At 38.0% G+C, this 18,785-nt stretch overlaps 2 protein-coding genes across 3 annotated transcripts in view; one reads left to right on the top strand and one right to left on the bottom strand.

The window, feature by feature from the left end:
* Window positions 1-80: 80 nt before the first annotated feature.
* wdr44 (WD repeat domain 44) lies at window positions 81-13,780 on the bottom strand. 2 transcript variants are annotated; one of them, XM_084731090.1, is made up of 20 exons: window positions 13,259-13,780; window positions 11,905-11,938; window positions 10,024-10,107; window positions 8,949-9,588; window positions 7,661-7,809; window positions 7,436-7,531; window positions 7,187-7,323; window positions 6,578-6,661; window positions 6,358-6,464; window positions 5,581-5,732; window positions 4,833-4,971; window positions 4,659-4,720; window positions 3,684-3,800; window positions 3,465-3,587; window positions 3,169-3,360; window positions 2,938-3,039; window positions 2,712-2,827; window positions 1,406-1,533; window positions 1,171-1,305; window positions 81-1,083 (listed from the first exon to the last, which is right to left on the bottom strand). In XM_084731090.1, the coding sequence occupies exons 1-20, from the start codon at window positions 13,333-13,335 to the stop codon at window positions 995-997; spliced, it is 2,763 nt and encodes a 920-aa protein (XP_084587216.1). In that variant the 5' UTR covers window positions 13,336-13,780; the 3' UTR covers window positions 81-994. The 2 variants fall into 2 exon arrangements, with proteins under 2 accessions (XP_084587216.1, XP_084587217.1); XM_084731091.1 differs by having other exon boundaries at window positions 7,661-7,791.
* Window positions 13,781-18,404: 4,624 nt separating this feature from the next.
* Window positions 18,405-18,785, top strand: part of klhl13 (kelch-like family member 13) — a 50,474-nt gene continuing 50,093 nt past the window's right edge. The window contains exon 1 of the mRNA XM_084731088.1: window positions 18,405-18,493. The gene's annotated coding sequence lies outside the window, so the exon portion shown is untranslated. The remainder of the gene's footprint in view (window positions 18,494-18,785) is intronic.

The raw sequence follows: 18,785 nt of genomic DNA, 5'->3' as shown, positions 1-18,785 counted from the left end.
CTGAATATTTTCACAGTTTCTCTGCAGACTCTGTGGCACAGATGTGTTTTTTCAAGGTTAAAAACTGTTATCAACAATCATTTCAAGTTTTGTGGGGATTTTTATTGAGGAAATTAATAGAGCATCATTTGGTTCTGTTTACAAAAGCAGTAAGTATGCAATGTTACACACTAAATTTACAGTACTATTTTATAGAATGAAATGTGCTTTCATTGAACAAAACAATTTATCAAAAGTACTTAAGAGCCAGTATTGTTTCTGGAAAAAAAAAAAAAAAATTAAAGATACCCAGCCCTAATCATTAGTAACCGTATACAGATCTCCTGCACTGTGGATTTACTGTCATCTGCTGAAATGTTTGATATATTTTAGATGAAAGCTTGGGAATTTAGAAAAGCGATCTAGATTCTGTAGGCACAAATAATTTGTAAATAACATTTAAAACCACTTTTCTTTCAAGACAAATGGTTACATCTCTTTACACATGACACATTAAAATTTGTGACTGACGGTAGGACAGTGTCTTAGGAGTTAACTTAATTTTTCTGAAATGTGGGAGCAGAAAGAAACTAGTAAGGTGCCTGTACTGTTACAAATAGCTTCTAGCTGTACTCATATTGACCACACAGCTGTAAATTTGCACATACATTTCTGAACAGATCTCTGCTCAAACCACGCACACTTGGCATTTTCGGCTCTTTTTTTCTTGATGCCAAACCGTTCACAGTTGCTTGGTATTATAGATAAAAAATAGAAACGTGACAGGGAATCACACCTGGTCTGTTTTTGTACAGTTCCTCCACCTATTCCCTCGTCCTCCATTTTAGGGTCCCTGTTCTCCCGAAAAAGCTACAGATGGCTCTTCGTCTCAGAGTGCGAGCCAGTGGGTAGTTGGATGATGTTAACATGGCCAGCTGATGGGCTGTTCTTCATCTTCAGGACTGATCTCTGACAGACAGGCTCGAACGTGAGGCGATGACGACCTCTCAAGTGCTCAGTACTTTTTTACATTAATGAAAACCTTGATGGCTCCAGTGAAGTCAGCGGAGAGTAGAACCTCTGTGTGATCGGTCTTCAGGGCTCCTGCGGAAGGACAAAACTGTTTTATAGCACTGAAATGACAGCACTGATGTTGTGAAATCTGTCCCGAGTTAATTTTAACAAACACACCTGAGGGTATCGTTTCAGAGTCTGTGGAGTCCAAGCTTTTACACTCTGCTTCTGGTTTCTCTGCTCCAGTTTCTTGTGGAACAATAAGGCCGGGGTGGGGTGCAAAAATCGCTGAGGTGACCACTGCATTGTGTGCTGAAATATAAATCAAACTTTAGTGTCACTTCAATCAACAGGTAACAAATTAATTAGACAGGTAGTTATATTACTAATGTTTGTCATTCAATACAACTACCTTTAATCCCTTCCCAGAAGTCATTGCGGTCCCGTCGTACAGATGTGAATTTGCTCAGGTCGTGGTAAGTGCTCCAGATGTACACGTACTTATCTTCCGAGCCACTGACTATGAAGGAGTAGTCATGACTGTAGGGAGATAATCCCACGATACATTAGTTTTAACGTTCAAGGTGCAGTGCAGCATAAAAACCGACTGTGTGCTTAATGGTGACTCTGCAGTTTTTACAGTAAAAGGTCAATATTTTAAAAAGCCTTGACAAAAGAGAAACTATGAGAAGCAGAATTTAGAGGCAATAACCTTTCAACTAGAGATGCACCGACTGCAATTTACTTCAGATTTTTTTTTTAGTCTGACCTGCTGATTCCAACATTTTTTTTTCACTTCAAAGCATACACAAACATTTTTGTAGCTTTTTTGTAAATGGAAAATTAAACTGTACTCACATAACAAAATACTGATAATAAATAACTATTACATTTTCTTCAAAAGTATTCCAGGTTACAGCCAGGCCTGGTCCTCTGTTGCCTCTCCAGCTTTTCCTTTTCCCAACCTTTCATCTCCCCTATTCTCTCCTTCTGTCACAATTTCTTGCCCTCTGCTTTATTTCTTCCTCTTTTCTGCCCTCGAGTCTATCGCTCCTCTTAACGAATTTCTGTGGCTGTGACTGGTATCGCTGAATATGGCTGAGATGTTACTGTGATAGGTGTTGTACTGCTGGAATGCACTGGAACTACTACAAGTGAGGAAATAGAATAATTGCAGTTTGCAGTTTTTATAAAGCAAGTTAAGTAGGTTTGTGCATTGTTTAAACCAACAGTTGAAATAATTAATCCATAATAGTTACAAAACGCACATCTTTTTCTTAGTTTAAGTTTTATTTAAACCATTCTGGCGGGACATTAGTTATGTGAAACATCAATTCATGAAGCACAAACAATTTAAACAAACACAATAATAAAAACAACAATGCTCTTGCTCGAACTGGCTGCTTGTGTTGGCCTGTCCTTATTGAATAACAGCAATTAATATATTTGTGATTAATCATCATAAAAAATGTGATGCAGATTTGCATTTGCAGCAGAGAGAGAGAGAGCACACATGGACTGACTGCTGCGTAATATTCTCAACATGATAAAAAATATTCATAAAGTGAGAACCACCTGATTCCAGACACCGGCCAATTGATTGGTTCATCTCTACTCTCAGCTGCGGTTCATAGAGAGGAATTCAATTCTCAGATGTGACTAATGCTATTTGAAAATGCACAAGTCAAAACTACATGAAAAGGAGCCATCATCCTCACCTGAAGCTTGCTTTGATCTGGCTGCTGCTGTTGACATAACCTTTGTATTTCATGGATAAAGACAAGTCCCTCAGGTCATAAAGGCGAATGCGGGAATCATTTGAGGTCACCAAAATCTGTCAGCGAGGGAAAAAAGGGGGTATTTGTTATTTAACAAGTTTGGCTGGCTAATTGTGAAGACATCAAACATACTGTAGATGTGTTTGTATTGGAGATCAGATGTTACCTTATTCTCTCCAGGCAGAGGCTCAATGCCAGTGATTTTGCGTCCAACTTTGTTCCTGCCTCTGGTGGATCTCACATGAATTTGAGTGTGGTATTTCAGACGCTAATGAATGTACCAACAGAAAAATACATTTGGTTAAACCTGGAATTAATACAGGAGGCAAGACAACATTTGATAATAGGGACAAAATGAAACCATGTGTTAGCAGTCAAAAGTAGCTCAACTGCGTACCTCTGTGTCATAGAAGATGCATCGGCCATCATAGGTGCCAATGACGGCATACTTCCCATTTTGGCAGAAGTTAGCTGCAGTGATGAGGCGTGTTTGGCCATCCACCTCGTTCCACAGCGCCACCTTCTTGTCTGGAATGTTCCAGAGCCGTAGCTTTCCATCCAGAGAGCCGCTTAAAAAGTATCTGTCATCCTGAGAAACAAGAAGTAAGCATTACTATAAATACAATCTGCAGGACAAAATGAATAGACGTGTGATTTGTGCTGAGAAAAATAACACAAGGTGACTCAGCTTACTCTGGGATGGAAAGCGATGGCTGTGACGAAGTCGATGTGCTGAAAGCAGCAGAGACACTCTCTCCTGGATATGTGCCATAATCTGACTGTTTTATCCATGGAGGAGGAGAGGAGGAAGAAGTTCTAGATTGACACAAAATGGAAAACATAAAATGAGATAAAACCAGTGCTGAAAGAGTTTAAAATATGTAAAAAATAAAAGGACAAAGAGAATATCACCTTTGACCAGGACAAGTCCAGCAGATCAGCTGTGTGACCTTTATACTTGCAGAAGGGGACTTGACGAAAAGGAGCATTCCTGTCTTCCGTCTCTGGGTCATCTGGAACACAACTTGCCTATGATGAGAGGACAATCTGTTAGGAAAACATGGAGCCTAAATATGTTACAAACCTGGTTGGACTCTCCTAAAATTCAGGCAACGTTTCAAAGTTTCTGCTTCCATCCCATGCAGCCCCATTTGTAATTACCACTTGTTTACTCCCTCTAATTTAGATATAGCTTTCATTTTGTGGTGAGAGTGAGGCCTGGCTCGTTTTGCAGATTTATATTTAGAGGATTATTTGCAACTTTTAATGATTTCCATGTTAAGTATAATTTACTCCAGGCCCATTTGTTTTGATATTTATAAGCTTGTGATTCTGATGTTGCTTTCACCTCACTCATAGCTCATAGACGTATTATGTTACAGTGGAAAAGCCTAAATCCACCTTCTACAACATCCTGGCTAACTGATTTGCTGCCTTGTCTGTCGTTAGAGGTTCATCTTCCAAGTTCCTCATATCTTATATGTAAAATTCTTACCACTCTTACCCAACTGATTCTCAATGTATACATTCTTTAAAGTTAGAAGTTTGAATATCCCTCTTTTTTACTTCCCGTCTTATTGTATTTTATTTTATTTGCTTTTTGAGTTTGTGTTTTATTTATTTTATTTAGTTTTTTGTAGGTGTTTGTCTTTTTCTGAGACTTTGGGATGGGTGGGGGGTTTGAGGAAGGCATTGTTTTTTTTCTTCTATTTTAACACAACAAAAAAAGGAACTGTGCTTTGTACTTTATATGTGGCAGTTATACAATACCAGTTTCCAATAACATAGTCACACGATTACTAAAATAGCTTAAAACTATCCACTTATAATATTTTCTGAACAGGCCAAATGACTCACAAATCAAATGTTGTTATTAATTTCACTCACCCCGGGATCGTCAGATTTAGAAGAGCATAAACTTTCCTGAGAAGGAGAAGGCGAAACTCTACCTGGAGAAGCAGAAACAAAAACGAAACTTACTGCAGCCAAAGCTGAGTATCAGAATTAAAATCATCAATCATCACACAACTAGAAAAACATCTCAGATGCTGATGAGGTTACCTTCTGTGTTGTACTTCAATCTCATGTTATTGAAGTAGTCAAAGGCAGTCTTCAAGACCCAGATACGAACCACATTGTCCTGGCCTGCAGTTGCCAGCAGCCTCCCGCAGTGAGAGAACTTCATCGTCCAAACGGCTCCCTGAGGAGAAGACAGATGTGCTGTAATAAAAGAATTCATTGGTGCACATGTTCTCTTAAAGGGATAGTTTAGATTCATTGAAGTTTGGTAATATGAGGTACTTGTCAATTATCAGTGTATACCCTTAAGTAGACGGTGGTCCCAGTTTTGGAGAAGCAGAGAACAGGGTGCTGTGGACAGGCTCAGCAACTAAAGGTATTTTAGCCACTAAAAAGGCTGACTTTTTAACAAAGTCAGCAAACTAATAGATCCAGGAACTGGTAGACCAGAATCTCCTGTATTCTGCAAAGTAAAAATACTAATTTTGCTCACAGAATTTGATTCGTTTGGAGAGTTATATCTTCCTTATATAATGGAGGTTAAGGTGCTGAAAATATTCTAAATATATTGTACACAAACCATGAACCTTTTCTTTGAGTAGCTAAAATACCTTTTGTTGCTCACCCTGTCCACAGCAGTAAATTGCCTAGCTTCCATGCTAGTACTCCTGCTGCATTTCAAAACTGCGGTGTGTGCCGATACACTGACCATCAATAAGTACGTCATACAGCCCTGCTTCAAATAATATGTTGTTTTAAACTTAAACAACAAAAATGTATATCCTCTTACCATGTGCTCTCCACTCAGGTCTTGCACAACCTTAATCTGATCAAAGTCAAAGGGACCCTTGAAGCTGTGTGCTGCCTTGAACTTGGCAGGTCTGGTGTAAGGCATGCCCTCATCGTCACTCGATGACGGATCATCCTGATCTGTATGGAACACTGAACCCGCACAAAACAAAAAGCATAGCTGAGATTATCAAAAGCTATTTCATAAGCATGTCCTGGCATTGATTAATCCTTTAAAATGACAGCACAATTTTAAAAAATCCTCTTCCTTCTTATTTTTTTCTTATGCCAGGGCCTAATACTCTGTAGAATACATACAGATACCCAGGTGAGGAGGAGTAAAAACAAATGATCTGCATCATTAGGGTTAACAAAGTTTGTTGATGTTGATTTGTGGGTTCTGGTGAGTCACTAGCGCATTTATTTGACTACTGATGCATTTACTTGACTCCTGATATTTATGGTTATTTATGTGCGGAGTTAGAATGAAGTTATTTTTCCTGTAATAACCTCAGCACCCACATCCATTTACAAATTCCAATCTCCTGCTGCACTTATCTGTACCCTGCATCTTGTTCTGCTTTCACTTATCAAAGAAAACATACCACTCTATCAGGAAAAATACCCTGTGATGTTTTTGAAGTAATTTTAGGAACAGCAAACATAATGTACTATAAAATAGAGTTTAATATAGTATATTAACAATTTAGGCACTTTTCCTGCATCAAAACATATACAGTTTTATTAAAAGTGTCAAATTGCTATTTTTGTTTTTTACCTTCATCACGCACACTTTTCACTTTGTTGACTGCCTTCTCTCCATATTCCTCGGCAAGATGTTTGGCTTTCTTCACAGACTTGCCCAGGAATTTCTTAAACTGGGTTCTGAATAGAAATTCAAGGGACAACAACAGATTACATTTTATATTTGATCATGTGGTGAAAGCGGGAAGAAAATCAATTCCAGCAACAGGCTACAGGAAGCCACTAATCCTCACGTTCTCTGTTTCAGTTTTCCTCCATCTGTGTCTGCAAGTGGAGCCTGAGACTTTTCATCATCATCTGACTGTGCTGCATCATTCCTGAGAGGACAAAATAAAAACAGATCAACTTCCTCTGGAAATGTCCCATTTGTTTTTACATGATTAAGCTAAAAAACAAAAACCCTTTTCACAGTGGGAAAATGTTCCAAATATACATAATAATGTAATAATAACTCTTCAAAGACAAGAACACTGCCAACATTTGCCCACAGCAACAAGCCTATTCCATTGCAAGGTAAAAGGCTTTTTTTCCCTGGAAGCCTGATTTGATGGTCAGTTGTCTTGATTCAGTGCATTCTGTCTACCTTTGATTTGTTTTCTTGGTACACGATATACTGTATTTTGCAGCTGATTATTTGTATTAACTTGAATTTTTTTTATTGTTAATATATTTTCATATTCTATATTTCTTATTTCAGTATTTTCTGTACGATTATTTGTTTTTGTTGTATGACTCTGAACTGGTGTTAGCAATGAGGCATGCAAAACACACAATAGTTAACACATAGGACAGTGTTGATAATTGTACATATCTGATGTTTCTCATGCATAACCTCTACTTACGTGATGTACTCCTTGGTCCTCCTCATGATGTGCAGAGTGAGGGGGTTAATCCCAGCAGGAAGTTTCTCCTCTGCCTGGATTAGAGGGATCTCTTCCCCAGTGTCCAGATTCTTGATCATAACACTGGCCAGAATTTCCTGTTTTAAGATTACATGACAGTATACGCTTAAGGAATGAGTAAGAGGTTAGGTCATGGCTTGGATTCAAGCTGAATAAAGGTAATAAAAACAAACACAGAGGGACTCTTACTTCATCAGTCAGTTCTCTGCCAGAGTTGGACCGTGGACGCTGAGGGCCTGGAGTTTGTCCTCCGCTCTGAGACGAGGCCTGTTCATCCTCATTTTCCTAAAAAAAAAAAGCCAAGAAATGGTGAAACAGAATAGATAAGCAAACTGCTACTCGATATTTAGTTTAATTTTTGAGCAGCTCTTGGATGAGCACCAAAAGGAACACAAAGTCTGTAGCCTCACTGACCTGTGCTGTCACCACTTTGTCCCCACTGGTTGCACTGGCCAGATCCAAGGAATGCTGCAGCTCTTTGGTTAGACTCCTCACTGTGCTGCTGGGAGACACCAGGCCAGAGGGCTCCAGAGCATCGCCACTGACTGGACAGACCCCAGACACTGGTCAGTAACACAACAGAAGACTTCATTTCAAAAACTGGTCAACTATTCTGTCTGCTTTGCGTGTGTGCAGAGGTTCGCAATCGTTGTGAACTAGGGATAATAATCAAGAAAGACATTTCTCCAAGGTTTCAACTTATTACATTTAAGACATTTTAAGACCATTAAGAATGGAATTTAAGACCTGTTTGCCGCTCACACTGGCAAAAAAATATATGCAGTTTGCATAAGTGGTTATTGGTTCAATGTTGGTTTCATTTTGTACTTGAGTTACAGCTTGATCAATACAATCCCCCAAATAAAACCATTTAAAAGCAAGACTGAATTTAATACAAATTTTTAAGAGTAACAACATCAAGCAATCAATTTTAAGAAATTTTAAGGCCTATAATACAGATGATTGAATTTTAGACTTTTAAGGACCTGCAGAAACCCTATAAAACCTCAGACACAGAGGAAGGGATGCTGTGAGCTGTTCTTCCATTCTTTGAAAAACATATTGTGGGTAATCATGCATACTGGTAGCATTGAGCATATTTTTCTTTAAATATTTTCCAACTCATTCCCACACTGTCTCATTCTTATACTTATTTGTATTGTTCATAAAACCAACTGTACATATTCTGTTTATACAACCCTCTACATACAATCCTTTACAAGCTCTTCCCACTTCACCTCTAAGTAGAACTTTATTCATATATCATAAATAAACAAATGCAATAATCTGTGTGTATATATATATATATGACACACACACACACACACACACACACACACACACTGTTCTCCACTGTCAATAACATTGTACATACTATGAGATATGGCATCATTTATGCTGTTGTACTAGCTTATACCTGCACCTGTCTGTACATGCCTTTTTTTCGCACTTTTGGTTAGATGGTAACTGCAGTTCATCAGCTCTGTAATTATACTCTGTACAATGACAAAAAAAAGTTAAGTCATCTAATCCAACAGTTCATTTTCAGAACAGCTATAAAATAAAAGTTGTATATTTAAAGGGATAAAAAAGAAGCCACTGCTCTAAAGGGTCTACTTAAAAAATGCTTTAAAACAGGTCCAGTGATGTTTGAATCAATGTTAACACTTCGGTTCTATGAACTGTGCGTGGTTTTCTTTACCTTCCAGTCCACTCAGCCTCAGAGTCTCCTGAGACTTCTTTGAAGGTAAACCCTGCCAAGAGGGCGGAGGCGGTCTCGGTGGAGGACCTCCACTGGGAGGGGGTGGGCGTGAGGGAGGAGGCTTCTTGGTGCTGGCTACGATGTCTGGTTCCACTGTGAATTGTCGTGGGGGTTTCATGGGCCCAGAGGAGTCCGAGTCAGCCTGCCTGTCTGTGAGCGGGACCTGGTCTAAAATATCTGCAGGTCTCTGCTCCTGCTCCCCTCCTGCAACAGAAACGGCCCCATCAGGCTGACTCTGTCCTACGGTGCTGGTGATGTCTGGGGGCTGAACAACTTCTTGTGACCCGACTGATGGCCCTGGGGCATCTGTGGGTCCAGGAACAGGTACAGAACATGCTCCATTTGTTGCGGCACTTTCTTGTTGTTCCTCTGGCCTCTCGACGAGCTGAGGTTCGAGAGCTGCTGCTGCTGCTGCTGCTGCTGCTGCTGCTGACTCCACAGGAACTTCCTGAGCATTATTATCTTCCTGTGGCTCCGGCTCTGCTCTTACATCAACACGTAGCTGATCTAACTGCTGAGCCACTTCACCAACATCACCAACACTTCCCTTCTGACTCTCCTCAATGATGCTATCAATGATCTACAAGGGTGAGAGAATAACAGTTAATTAATTTAAAAATATGATAACTATGACGCAAGTTCATATTTTCAGCTCAACTACAACATAAATACGACAGCCTCTGCATGTACCTTTTCTTTCTTTCCTTCTTTCTTTCTTTCCACAGTAGTTAACAGAAATCAGTCATTGCCAGAGACATACCCACACAAAAACCTAGATAGTACAGCAAGGATGTACTGCAGGATATTACATTTCTAAAACACACTATCATACTGTATATGTTATCTCAGGTTGACATCTATGAGATCCACACTAACTTTTCTTAGACCATAAAAATCTGAAAATATGAGAAAACCCCAACACATTAATAAATATGTAAAATAAATTATTTTCTCTCTTTCCAATGTGATCAAAGTCATCTTGTATGGGACGGTGTGTGTTACAATAAAACCATACCAGTAAGGAATCATCTTGCTGAGTCTCAGATGCTGCCACTCCACAGCTCACATCTTGTGCAGCATTTACTAATTTCCTTGAAAGCTGTTCGGAAAACAAAAAAACAAACATTTCTTTTACCTACAATAAATATACATAGGAAATAAAAAGTCATCTGATAGCTTTGGGAAAGCTATTTGCAAAGCACTGGTTCCAAAATGAAGACATACATGATCACTGAGCACATTTCTTAGAAATTTCCATCCGGCTAACTTTTAACTGGCCTTTTTTTATTTGATGCAGACTGCTTGTCATGATGGTAAAAACTAAGACTGACTTTAAAGTAAATTCCAGGATCTTCACGCTGATTTTATCCATGCATGAAAAACCGTTCCATGTGGTGATAGCGCTGAATGTCTGGCATTTTCGAAGTAATTGGCATCGTCAATGCCTGCAGTCACGAGGCCGATAAAGAGAAAGTGTCTGCAGACACATCTGCTGGCAGCCTTGTCAGTTTAGTTATAGTGGAGTAATGTTAGTGCCCCCCCTTGTGAGTTTTGGGAAGGCAGTGAAAAAATTAGTTTGCAGCCTTGTACTACAACTTTTAAGCATCCTGCAGTAAATGTTGGCCAGAACTTCCTCAGTTACCATCATCTTCTCTAAATGTACATGTTTATCCTGCCATTCTAAATGACAACTTATGTAATCTAAAACCATTAAACATTGACTTATTAAGTTATAAGACATAGAATACATTAGTGCGGTTAAAGATGTTGCTTCTGACATACCGTTCCTGCTCTCCTTTAAATACCTATTACTTTCTGAAATTTACAGCATAGACTAACCATATGTATTTTTCTTTTTCATTAATTAATACAAATTCCATCTAAAACAACATTTTACTGGCTAAGGGAACCATGTATATTATATTGTAATGTGCATGAAATAATTTATTATACATGACTATTCCTTGTTTTGATATCAACATCGTATAAAGATATATTATGTATAGGCATCAGCCTTTGAAAAACCCATAACTATATCTGCCTTATCAGTCAACCACTAGTTCCACCACTTGTTTTTGCTGCACAATCAATATTTTCAGTAAACTTTGTTGATTTAAGATACAGGGTGAATGCTGGTCTTTGAACAAGGTTCATTCCAGGCTCCAGTCCAATATCAGTTCAGTATTGTGTTGTAGTAGAGGTCTTATTTGCAAACTCTCATGAGAAGCGTAATTTAAATTTCAGTTGTAACTGTCTGTGTGGGAAGGATGGGCCGGTAGAGCAACAAGGCCAGATGATTCATTTACATTTCATTTACATTTTCCTAGCTGCCAGGAAGGAGACATCAGCTAACCACATTAGGAGGAGGCAGGCATCATGGCAAAGGGTTGAATATTTGCAGTCAACAACTCATTACTGAACAGTCTGTGTTAATGTTTTCATACAGGGCACTAATGTCTTACCTTCAAGGCACTTAAGGCAGGTGCAACTTCAAGGAGAACTAGTATAAACACTGCAGTCACCTCTAGATAGTTAAACACTTAATGTTAGAGCAATGCACTCTTTTAAAGGGCTCAGCTTCTGGTTAGTCAGACATTAAGCTTCAAGTGTGATGAGCTTTCTCTTTTTTAACTACCCAAGAGCAAAGTACTAAACAAACTGATAGGTGTTTAGCTAAATAACAACTAAAATCATAATCTACCTGGCAAAAAATAACTAGCAACAAAATACCACAGTAGATTCCATAGAGGATTTGAAAGTGTACCACTATGTACTGGTTACCACCACTTCACTTTCAAGCCTCAATAACATTAAAACCATGGTGGAACAATCACTCCAATAGCAACTCAGCAGATACTGCCTTGTTTCAACAGTAACTGGGTTTGGACAAACATACCTTAGGCGAAGGAATGACAAACTTTGCAGGTGACCTAAAAAACACAAAGGGAAACTGTTCAAAAATGTACTGAAAGTCATCATCTAAACTTCAACAACTAACATGTTTTTCAGACCTCTTCAGTCATTAAATAAACCTTTCTGGATGTGGTCCTTAACAAATAATTGGGTCTGAAAGCAAGACAAAGACTAGGGTGGTCTTTGATTCAGTGGTATGGTGAAAGTTGTTTAGTAAATGTAACTTGCATAAAAATTCTAATTAAATGCTCTGACATAATCTGTCAAATCAGATATTATTAGAATTGATATTTATAAGCAACCAGACAATGACAAAATTTTCAGAAATTTGGTTACTAAATTTGATTAGTACTAAAAGGGATACCACATATAGCCAATATGTCCAGAAATGTGCTTTCCAAGAAATTACTATCATGATTGATACCATGTATGTATGTGAAATCGAGTGACAAATGTACTACATTGATATTTATTACAGTGGTCTCAATTTACTGTATATTTATTTACTTTGAAAAATTCTCCATAAGCAACACACCATAATGTAAAACAGACATCAAGTCCAAGAGGCAAAGTTACAAATTGGTGTTACTGTAATTCATTTACATTACTCTGAAAACATGGCAATGTGTCCTGGTTATCTTGACTTTAAAAAGACCAACCAGTTACAGCCAATATGCCCAGAATGGTGGTTCTTTTAGATTAATACCATGCATGTAAAATCAAGCAACTAATGTACTAGATGGATATTTACACCTCCAGAATTTTTATTTACTGAAAATTCTCCACCAGCAACTTGCCACAATGTGAAACTTGACATAACAAAATCCAAGAGGCAGAGGGTCTTGGTGTTATTTATAGAGATCCACCATAAAGGAATATCATTTCCTAACATTACTATTAAGACATAACAATGTTTATTGGCTAATCCTGACTTCAAGCTAAAGCTATTGATATCAAAATGTATTTGAACTGAAATACTGTCGATTAAATGTTGGGAATAACATCATGTGACTTGTGTGTTGGGATGGACTCTCCCTACATCAGACAGCTGGTTAAACACCAAACAGCTGGTGAACTGGATTACATTATACAGCAAATCTCCATATTTAAATACAAAATTCACACGACAATCAGTTGCATTTCGAGACTCTGAAGCAGCTCAGTTAACACTGCCTATACAAAAAAACGAGCTTTGTGCTGATTTAACGTTAGCTGTCATTACAAAGTTGGCTGGATACTTGGGGCATAACTTGTGGCACAGGAGTTAAAGCAAGCAGAAAGGCGTGTGCATCAGTCATTCAGATGTAAGGTAATATTATAAAAAAGTGTTTCCTTACACTTTTGGAGATGGAGTGAAATTAACGTCCTCGGGAGCATCATAGAATTCCTCGGTGTCACTTGTATCTGACGCCATGCTAACATGAATTTAGCTCGTTAGCTCGTCAAAGTTAGTCGCCAGGCAGCTATCTAAAAGCCTAACCCGCGAGTGGAAGTGTTAAAAAACATGCGCTTATCTCTCTACGTGCTGTCTTCACTAGATTTATCTTATAATTTAAGAGACTTGGCCCAAACGTCGTCAAACAACCACTTTCCTGTCCAACGTCACGTCATAACGTTACAGTACGCTAGCCAAATGCTAGGCTATCAAATGTAATCTGGTCCTACCACTGACCAACGCCTAAAGCTAAGTTAGCTTTCTGCGCTCTTTCAAACCCGTATCGTTCACGGCACACTATCTTCCATGAGCGCAGACAAAGAAAAAGCGCGTTTCAACAACAACAAACACTTTGTCAACTGTCAAGCTAACGGAGCCAGTGGACCGCGTCATAAACAAACCACCAACACAAAAAATACATCTTAGCGAGGTGAGTCAAAGGGCGGGGCACAGCCGCTCTTCTTCTTCTACTGCACTGTCAGGACAGCTGGTGTTCGTGATGGCACATTACTGCCCTCTACTGGCCACATGAAAAAACAGCAGGCAGGAGAATGGAAAAACCAGGGATGGGCTGTCATGTGACATGGGATGCTGAGTAGGGAGTATTACAAGGGAGAAGAGTGTCTCAAAAAGGCAGACAAAACATCAAAGATAAGACAGCTAAGAGGGGACAGATGTGAAAAAAGTTAAGTGTCAAAGGGCTTATGTCTGACCAATAAAGTTAGCAATTTAAATATGTAAAATAATGCACCATTTGTTTATTTTGTTCCCCACTTCATTAGTTTTTACAGTTGGAAAATATAATGAACAAAAGTACAGGAGAATAAAACAACGCAAACAAAAATCATAAATTAGACATAGTTGTTGTTTTGCGTGATTTAGAAGTAATTTGTTGTTTCAATATACACAGTGGTGAATGTGAGTGTGAGTGGTTGCTTGTCTCTGTGTGTCAGCCCTGCGATGAACTGGCGACTTGTCCAGGGTGAACCTCGCCTCTCGCCCAATGTCATCTGGGATAGGCTCCAGCCCCCCGCGACCCCTCAGGAATAAGCGGTTACAGAAAATGGATGGATGGATAAACGCAATGTTGCATTTAATGACTTTTTTCATTCTGTTTGATTCTCAGTCTGATTTAAAACTTTTTGAGATACTAAGTCTCTGTGCTTAACAACAAAAATAATGAATCAATGGGCTGATGAGCCTTTCTGTCATTTAAAGATATACGTTTTCATATTTACAAATGATCAAAGGGCCAGATTAAGGTCGTTAAAGAGGAAAAATCTGAATAACTGGTTTAAGAAATATAACAAATGCATATGCCTCTCAACAGGGAACCAGGGGTCACTGTTTAAGTATAGTTTTAGTCTTTTGTAAATTTTATAGTATGCACTTCACAGTGACCAGATATCAACATTTCTGTGGGATATTTTGGCACCAATGTGTTAGCACCCTCTGCCATTACATCAGAAGCACTAAATAACAGAATGTACTTTGGGAAACTAGTGTTTGTTCCTGCAGTAGTGGTCCACAGACAATCTGTGCCAAGTAGCATTAAAGCTGATCTGGCAGCTCATGGTCGCTTCACACCTTCCAAAGATACTTGATATTGTTTTTCCTTTAATTTGTCACCTGTCTGTATAAAGATATTTGAGAATGTAAGAAATCTAATAACAATATATTCTTTTTTCTCAGACTTTGCACAGGTTATGTATCAATATCTGTATCATAGTTCAGGCACTGTCTCCTTCCCTGACAGACTCCAGTCTTTCATGTTGCATTAAAGGTCCTCATATCTACATACAGGTAATACTACAAAGCTTTCTTCTTCTTCTTTTCAGTCCTTGTAGAATTAAAAAAAAATAAATGATACAGACATCACTGATTCTGAAATGTAATTACCAGGCACTGTATGTCACTCTGATGAACTGCCAGTGCAACTCCTGGGGTGAGAATTGTTGGTTGGTAAAACATGCACATAAATTACCAGGTGCAGGTCCGGGTGGAAGCTGTAGAACAGTAAACGGCTCAATAAAATTATATTTTGAATTTGCTCTGATCCAAAGCTCTCTTTGTTCCAGATCAATGCATCAGTTGATTAATAATGAGTTTGCAATTTATCTGATTATTTAAGAGGACAAAAAAGGTGGAGGTGGTAGAGGAGTGATTACTGAAAGTGCCTTGGTGCATTTTAATGAACACATAAATTATTTTGTTTTGGTCATGTTGTTATTGGAGACTGTGGTTGCACTAATGCTATCAAGCATGGATCGGATACCAATTACAAAAATAATCACTCACATGCCTTAGCTATCAACAATTAATCATCCTCAAACAAATGTTCGTAACTAAACCCAAAACTCAGTGTGTTTGCCATCACTGACTCTGGATCTATCTTTGTTCCATCCTTAATCTATATAAAAAAGTAAACCTGTCAATAAATAACAACAATATGCTTAAATTTAATGAGTGTCAATGGGCATCTTCACCATTAAACAACATTTAAAAAGAAATATCAGGCACTGTAAAACAAATCCATTATTTCTATACCCTAAAACAATTACATAATTCCTGTGAATGTGCCTCAAGGCAAAAGAAATCTGCCCTTGAATTGGCAAAGTATATATCTGGTCTTGTGACACATTCATCATTCAGGATTCTATATGTTTGGTTAAGTGTGGCCTGTTAAATCGGTGTATTGAGACACAGAGTATGTAAACACATAATGCCAATGTGAGACTGACAGTCACACCTTTTACCTGTGATATTAAAGCTGCTTTCTGCAATGTCATTAAATTAACAATGACATAGTTATAATGGGCCCTAGTGCACGCTAGTTGCAATCTATGAATTGCATGCACACATAAGGCCTATATTGTATATTTTATTTTTCATTTTTATAGCAAATGAGCACATTCTCAAATATTTTAATGTCAGGGACCCCTACAATGACACAATTAGACACAGACCTCCATCTGATAAAATATTTGCTTTTAGATGTTTTATTACAGAAAGTGTTTCCTCTAAGTTTAATACAGCTGTGGTGCTATGGGCAATAATTCTAGTTTTGTCTCCCATCTGTTGCTGTTCAGGTCTTACTTATGCTTGAGGTTCCAATGTTAATAATCTTTTTAATTACTGTATAATCATTACTTCTAAAGCATCCGCTCTACATACTGCAGTGGTGGTCACTTACTTGCTGTAGTGGTGCACCACTGCTAAATAAATATAGTGGGAAACACTGGCATATGAAACTCAGGACCAAATAGCCATACATTTTGTTATTGTGTTATTTATGGATGGAATCACAGTGAAAATCGCTCTTTTTGTTTGGGACTCCATGGAACACACTCAAGGACCCTTGTGAGCCTGGACCTCCATTTGAGACCCACTGATTTAGGCTATTATATCAAGAAAGTAGAGAGGTCAAGAAGAAATCAGAACCATGGATAGAAACACAATCTCTTTACAGCCCCCCAGGGGCCCCAATGCAACTGCAATTGCCTGCACTGATAAGACTTATGCCTTTACTTGTTGTGCTGCAACCCACAGACAGATGGACTAACGCCGAGGCTCTCCAAAGCTGTTTTGCCTGTTTTAGATTATGGATTTGATTTATGTAACATTTTGCTTGTTTTCGCTTGCTTTGGCAATACTGTACTTTATTATGATAATGGGAATTATGCAAATTTGAACTTGAATTTGAGAGAAAAAAAAATAAAAACTTACGTATTGACACTTGTGATAATAGAAGAGTACTCATCTAATTTTCATTTTACTCACTCTAATATTCAACCCACAATACTTCTCCTTTTGTGAAAATGATCACATGTCACATGCATCAGACACTACTTCTTACAGTAATTACAGTGTGTAAATTAGTGATATGTCCCCTATATGTAGTATATAGTATATGTAGTCGTACTTAATTTAATTGAATGATAACTCTATTACATATTTTACTTTAACTATATATTTTGGTATTTATCTATTTCATTATCTTTAATTTGATTAACTTTTGCTATTACATTAATATTGATAATTGTGTTTGTTATTGTAATTGTGCTTTAGCAACACCTGTGGAATGTTGTCCCAAATAAAGCCTACTGAATCAAACTGATATTCTCTGTTAGTTCAGACTTGCAACGATAGCCTATAGTTTTCCTAGTAACAGCAGCTAGAAATTTCAAGAACACACAATAAATAACAATAAATACATACATACAATATAATAATGTCATGCCAATAATGCAGATTTAAACCAAAGACTTCAGTGTCTGCACTTGTGATAATGGCAATACATTTCTTTGATTATTGCACTGTATATTATTATTATTATTATTATTTTTTTTATTTTTTTTTTTTTAAAGAAAGACTGGGACACAGTTGACTCCACTCCAATTTGACTTCTTTAATGCTGCCCAAAAACAAGTCTGTTCCAGCCTTTCTTTTATTATTATAAACTACAGTGAGCGCTCAGTACTCAGTCTTCAGTGTCTAATAGTGATCTGAGCCCCTCTCACCTTATTTTTTAATGTAGAATAGTAGTAATATATAGCCAGCAGTCACATCCACTCTATCTCAGCTGTTACTGTAAAACAGATAACTTAATCAAAGATAGCCTCTCATCATTTCCCTCACTCTTGATGTTCAACCCACAAATTCATATTTCTGCTTTTCAGAAAAATCAACATATGCCACAAGCATCAACAACACGGTGTGTGTACTTATTACAGTAATTTCTCAAATGAGTTTCAGTCCCTTTAAGTCCACATTTGCAACAGGAGCCTATTAGTTCCCCTAGCAACTGCAGCTAGAGGTTTCAAGGACATACTCTCAGTAAATTACAATAATTCATCAGTTTAAAGCAAATAAATACAGGCAATTTTATGTAAGACAACAAACGCTTCAAAGAAAGGCGACTCCTCTTCAAAACCACTTTATTTAGTAACGGAAGTTTTGAGCCAATGAGAAAAGATTGCCATACTGTTCGACCAATGGAAAGTTTGGATGCTCCAGCTCTGCTAGTAAGCGATGATTGGATTGGACAAAATAAGGAAGGAGGCTCCAGTGGTATAAGTGGATTTGAGGGCTTGAAAGGAAAACAAGGACGCTAGTTAACGTTATCTCCGTGTTGAAGGTATGGAATCTGCTTTTTAAAAGTTTACAGAGTGTATTTAAGGTACATATAGTGATTTAAATATAATACGCAGTGTATTAAACTGAATAAATACTAGGTTGGAGTTATTTACAGCCATTTGTTGGTGGAGGCAAACCTACCAACCAACCAGACTAACTAATAACTAACCCAACTAACTCGTGTTAAGAACCCGGTCGTGTACGTTGTCGGTAGTTAAGCTAACATAGCTAGCGGACGACAGTTAACAGTAACTAACTTGACAGCCGTTAAGTCGACTGTCGCGTTCTAGCGT

Source organism: Lutjanus erythropterus, chromosome 11 (assembly GCF_056507025.1).
Source record: "Lutjanus erythropterus isolate fLutEry1 chromosome 11, fLutEry1.hap2, whole genome shotgun sequence".
Classification (NCBI taxonomy): domain Eukaryota; kingdom Metazoa; phylum Chordata; class Actinopteri; order Lutjaniformes; family Lutjanidae; genus Lutjanus; species Lutjanus erythropterus.
The sequence above is the reverse complement of the archived record's forward strand: the minus strand, read 5'-3'. Positions and strand labels throughout refer to the sequence as shown.

Excerpts from the sequence above, each read along its gene's own strand:
- wdr44 (XM_084731090.1), bottom strand. The coding sequence starts at position 13,335 with ATGGCGTCAGATACAAGTGACACCGAGGAATTCTATGATGCTCCCGAG. Across the intron at positions 3,588-3,683 it reads TGGACTTGTCCTGGTCAAAG|AACTTCTTCCTCCTCTCCTC; the intron begins GTGATATTCTCT and ends GTGTCAATCTAG. Across the intron at positions 1,306-1,405 it reads CTTCTGGGAAGGGATTAAAG|CACACAATGCAGTGGTCACC; the intron begins GTAGTTGTATTG and ends TTTATATTTCAG.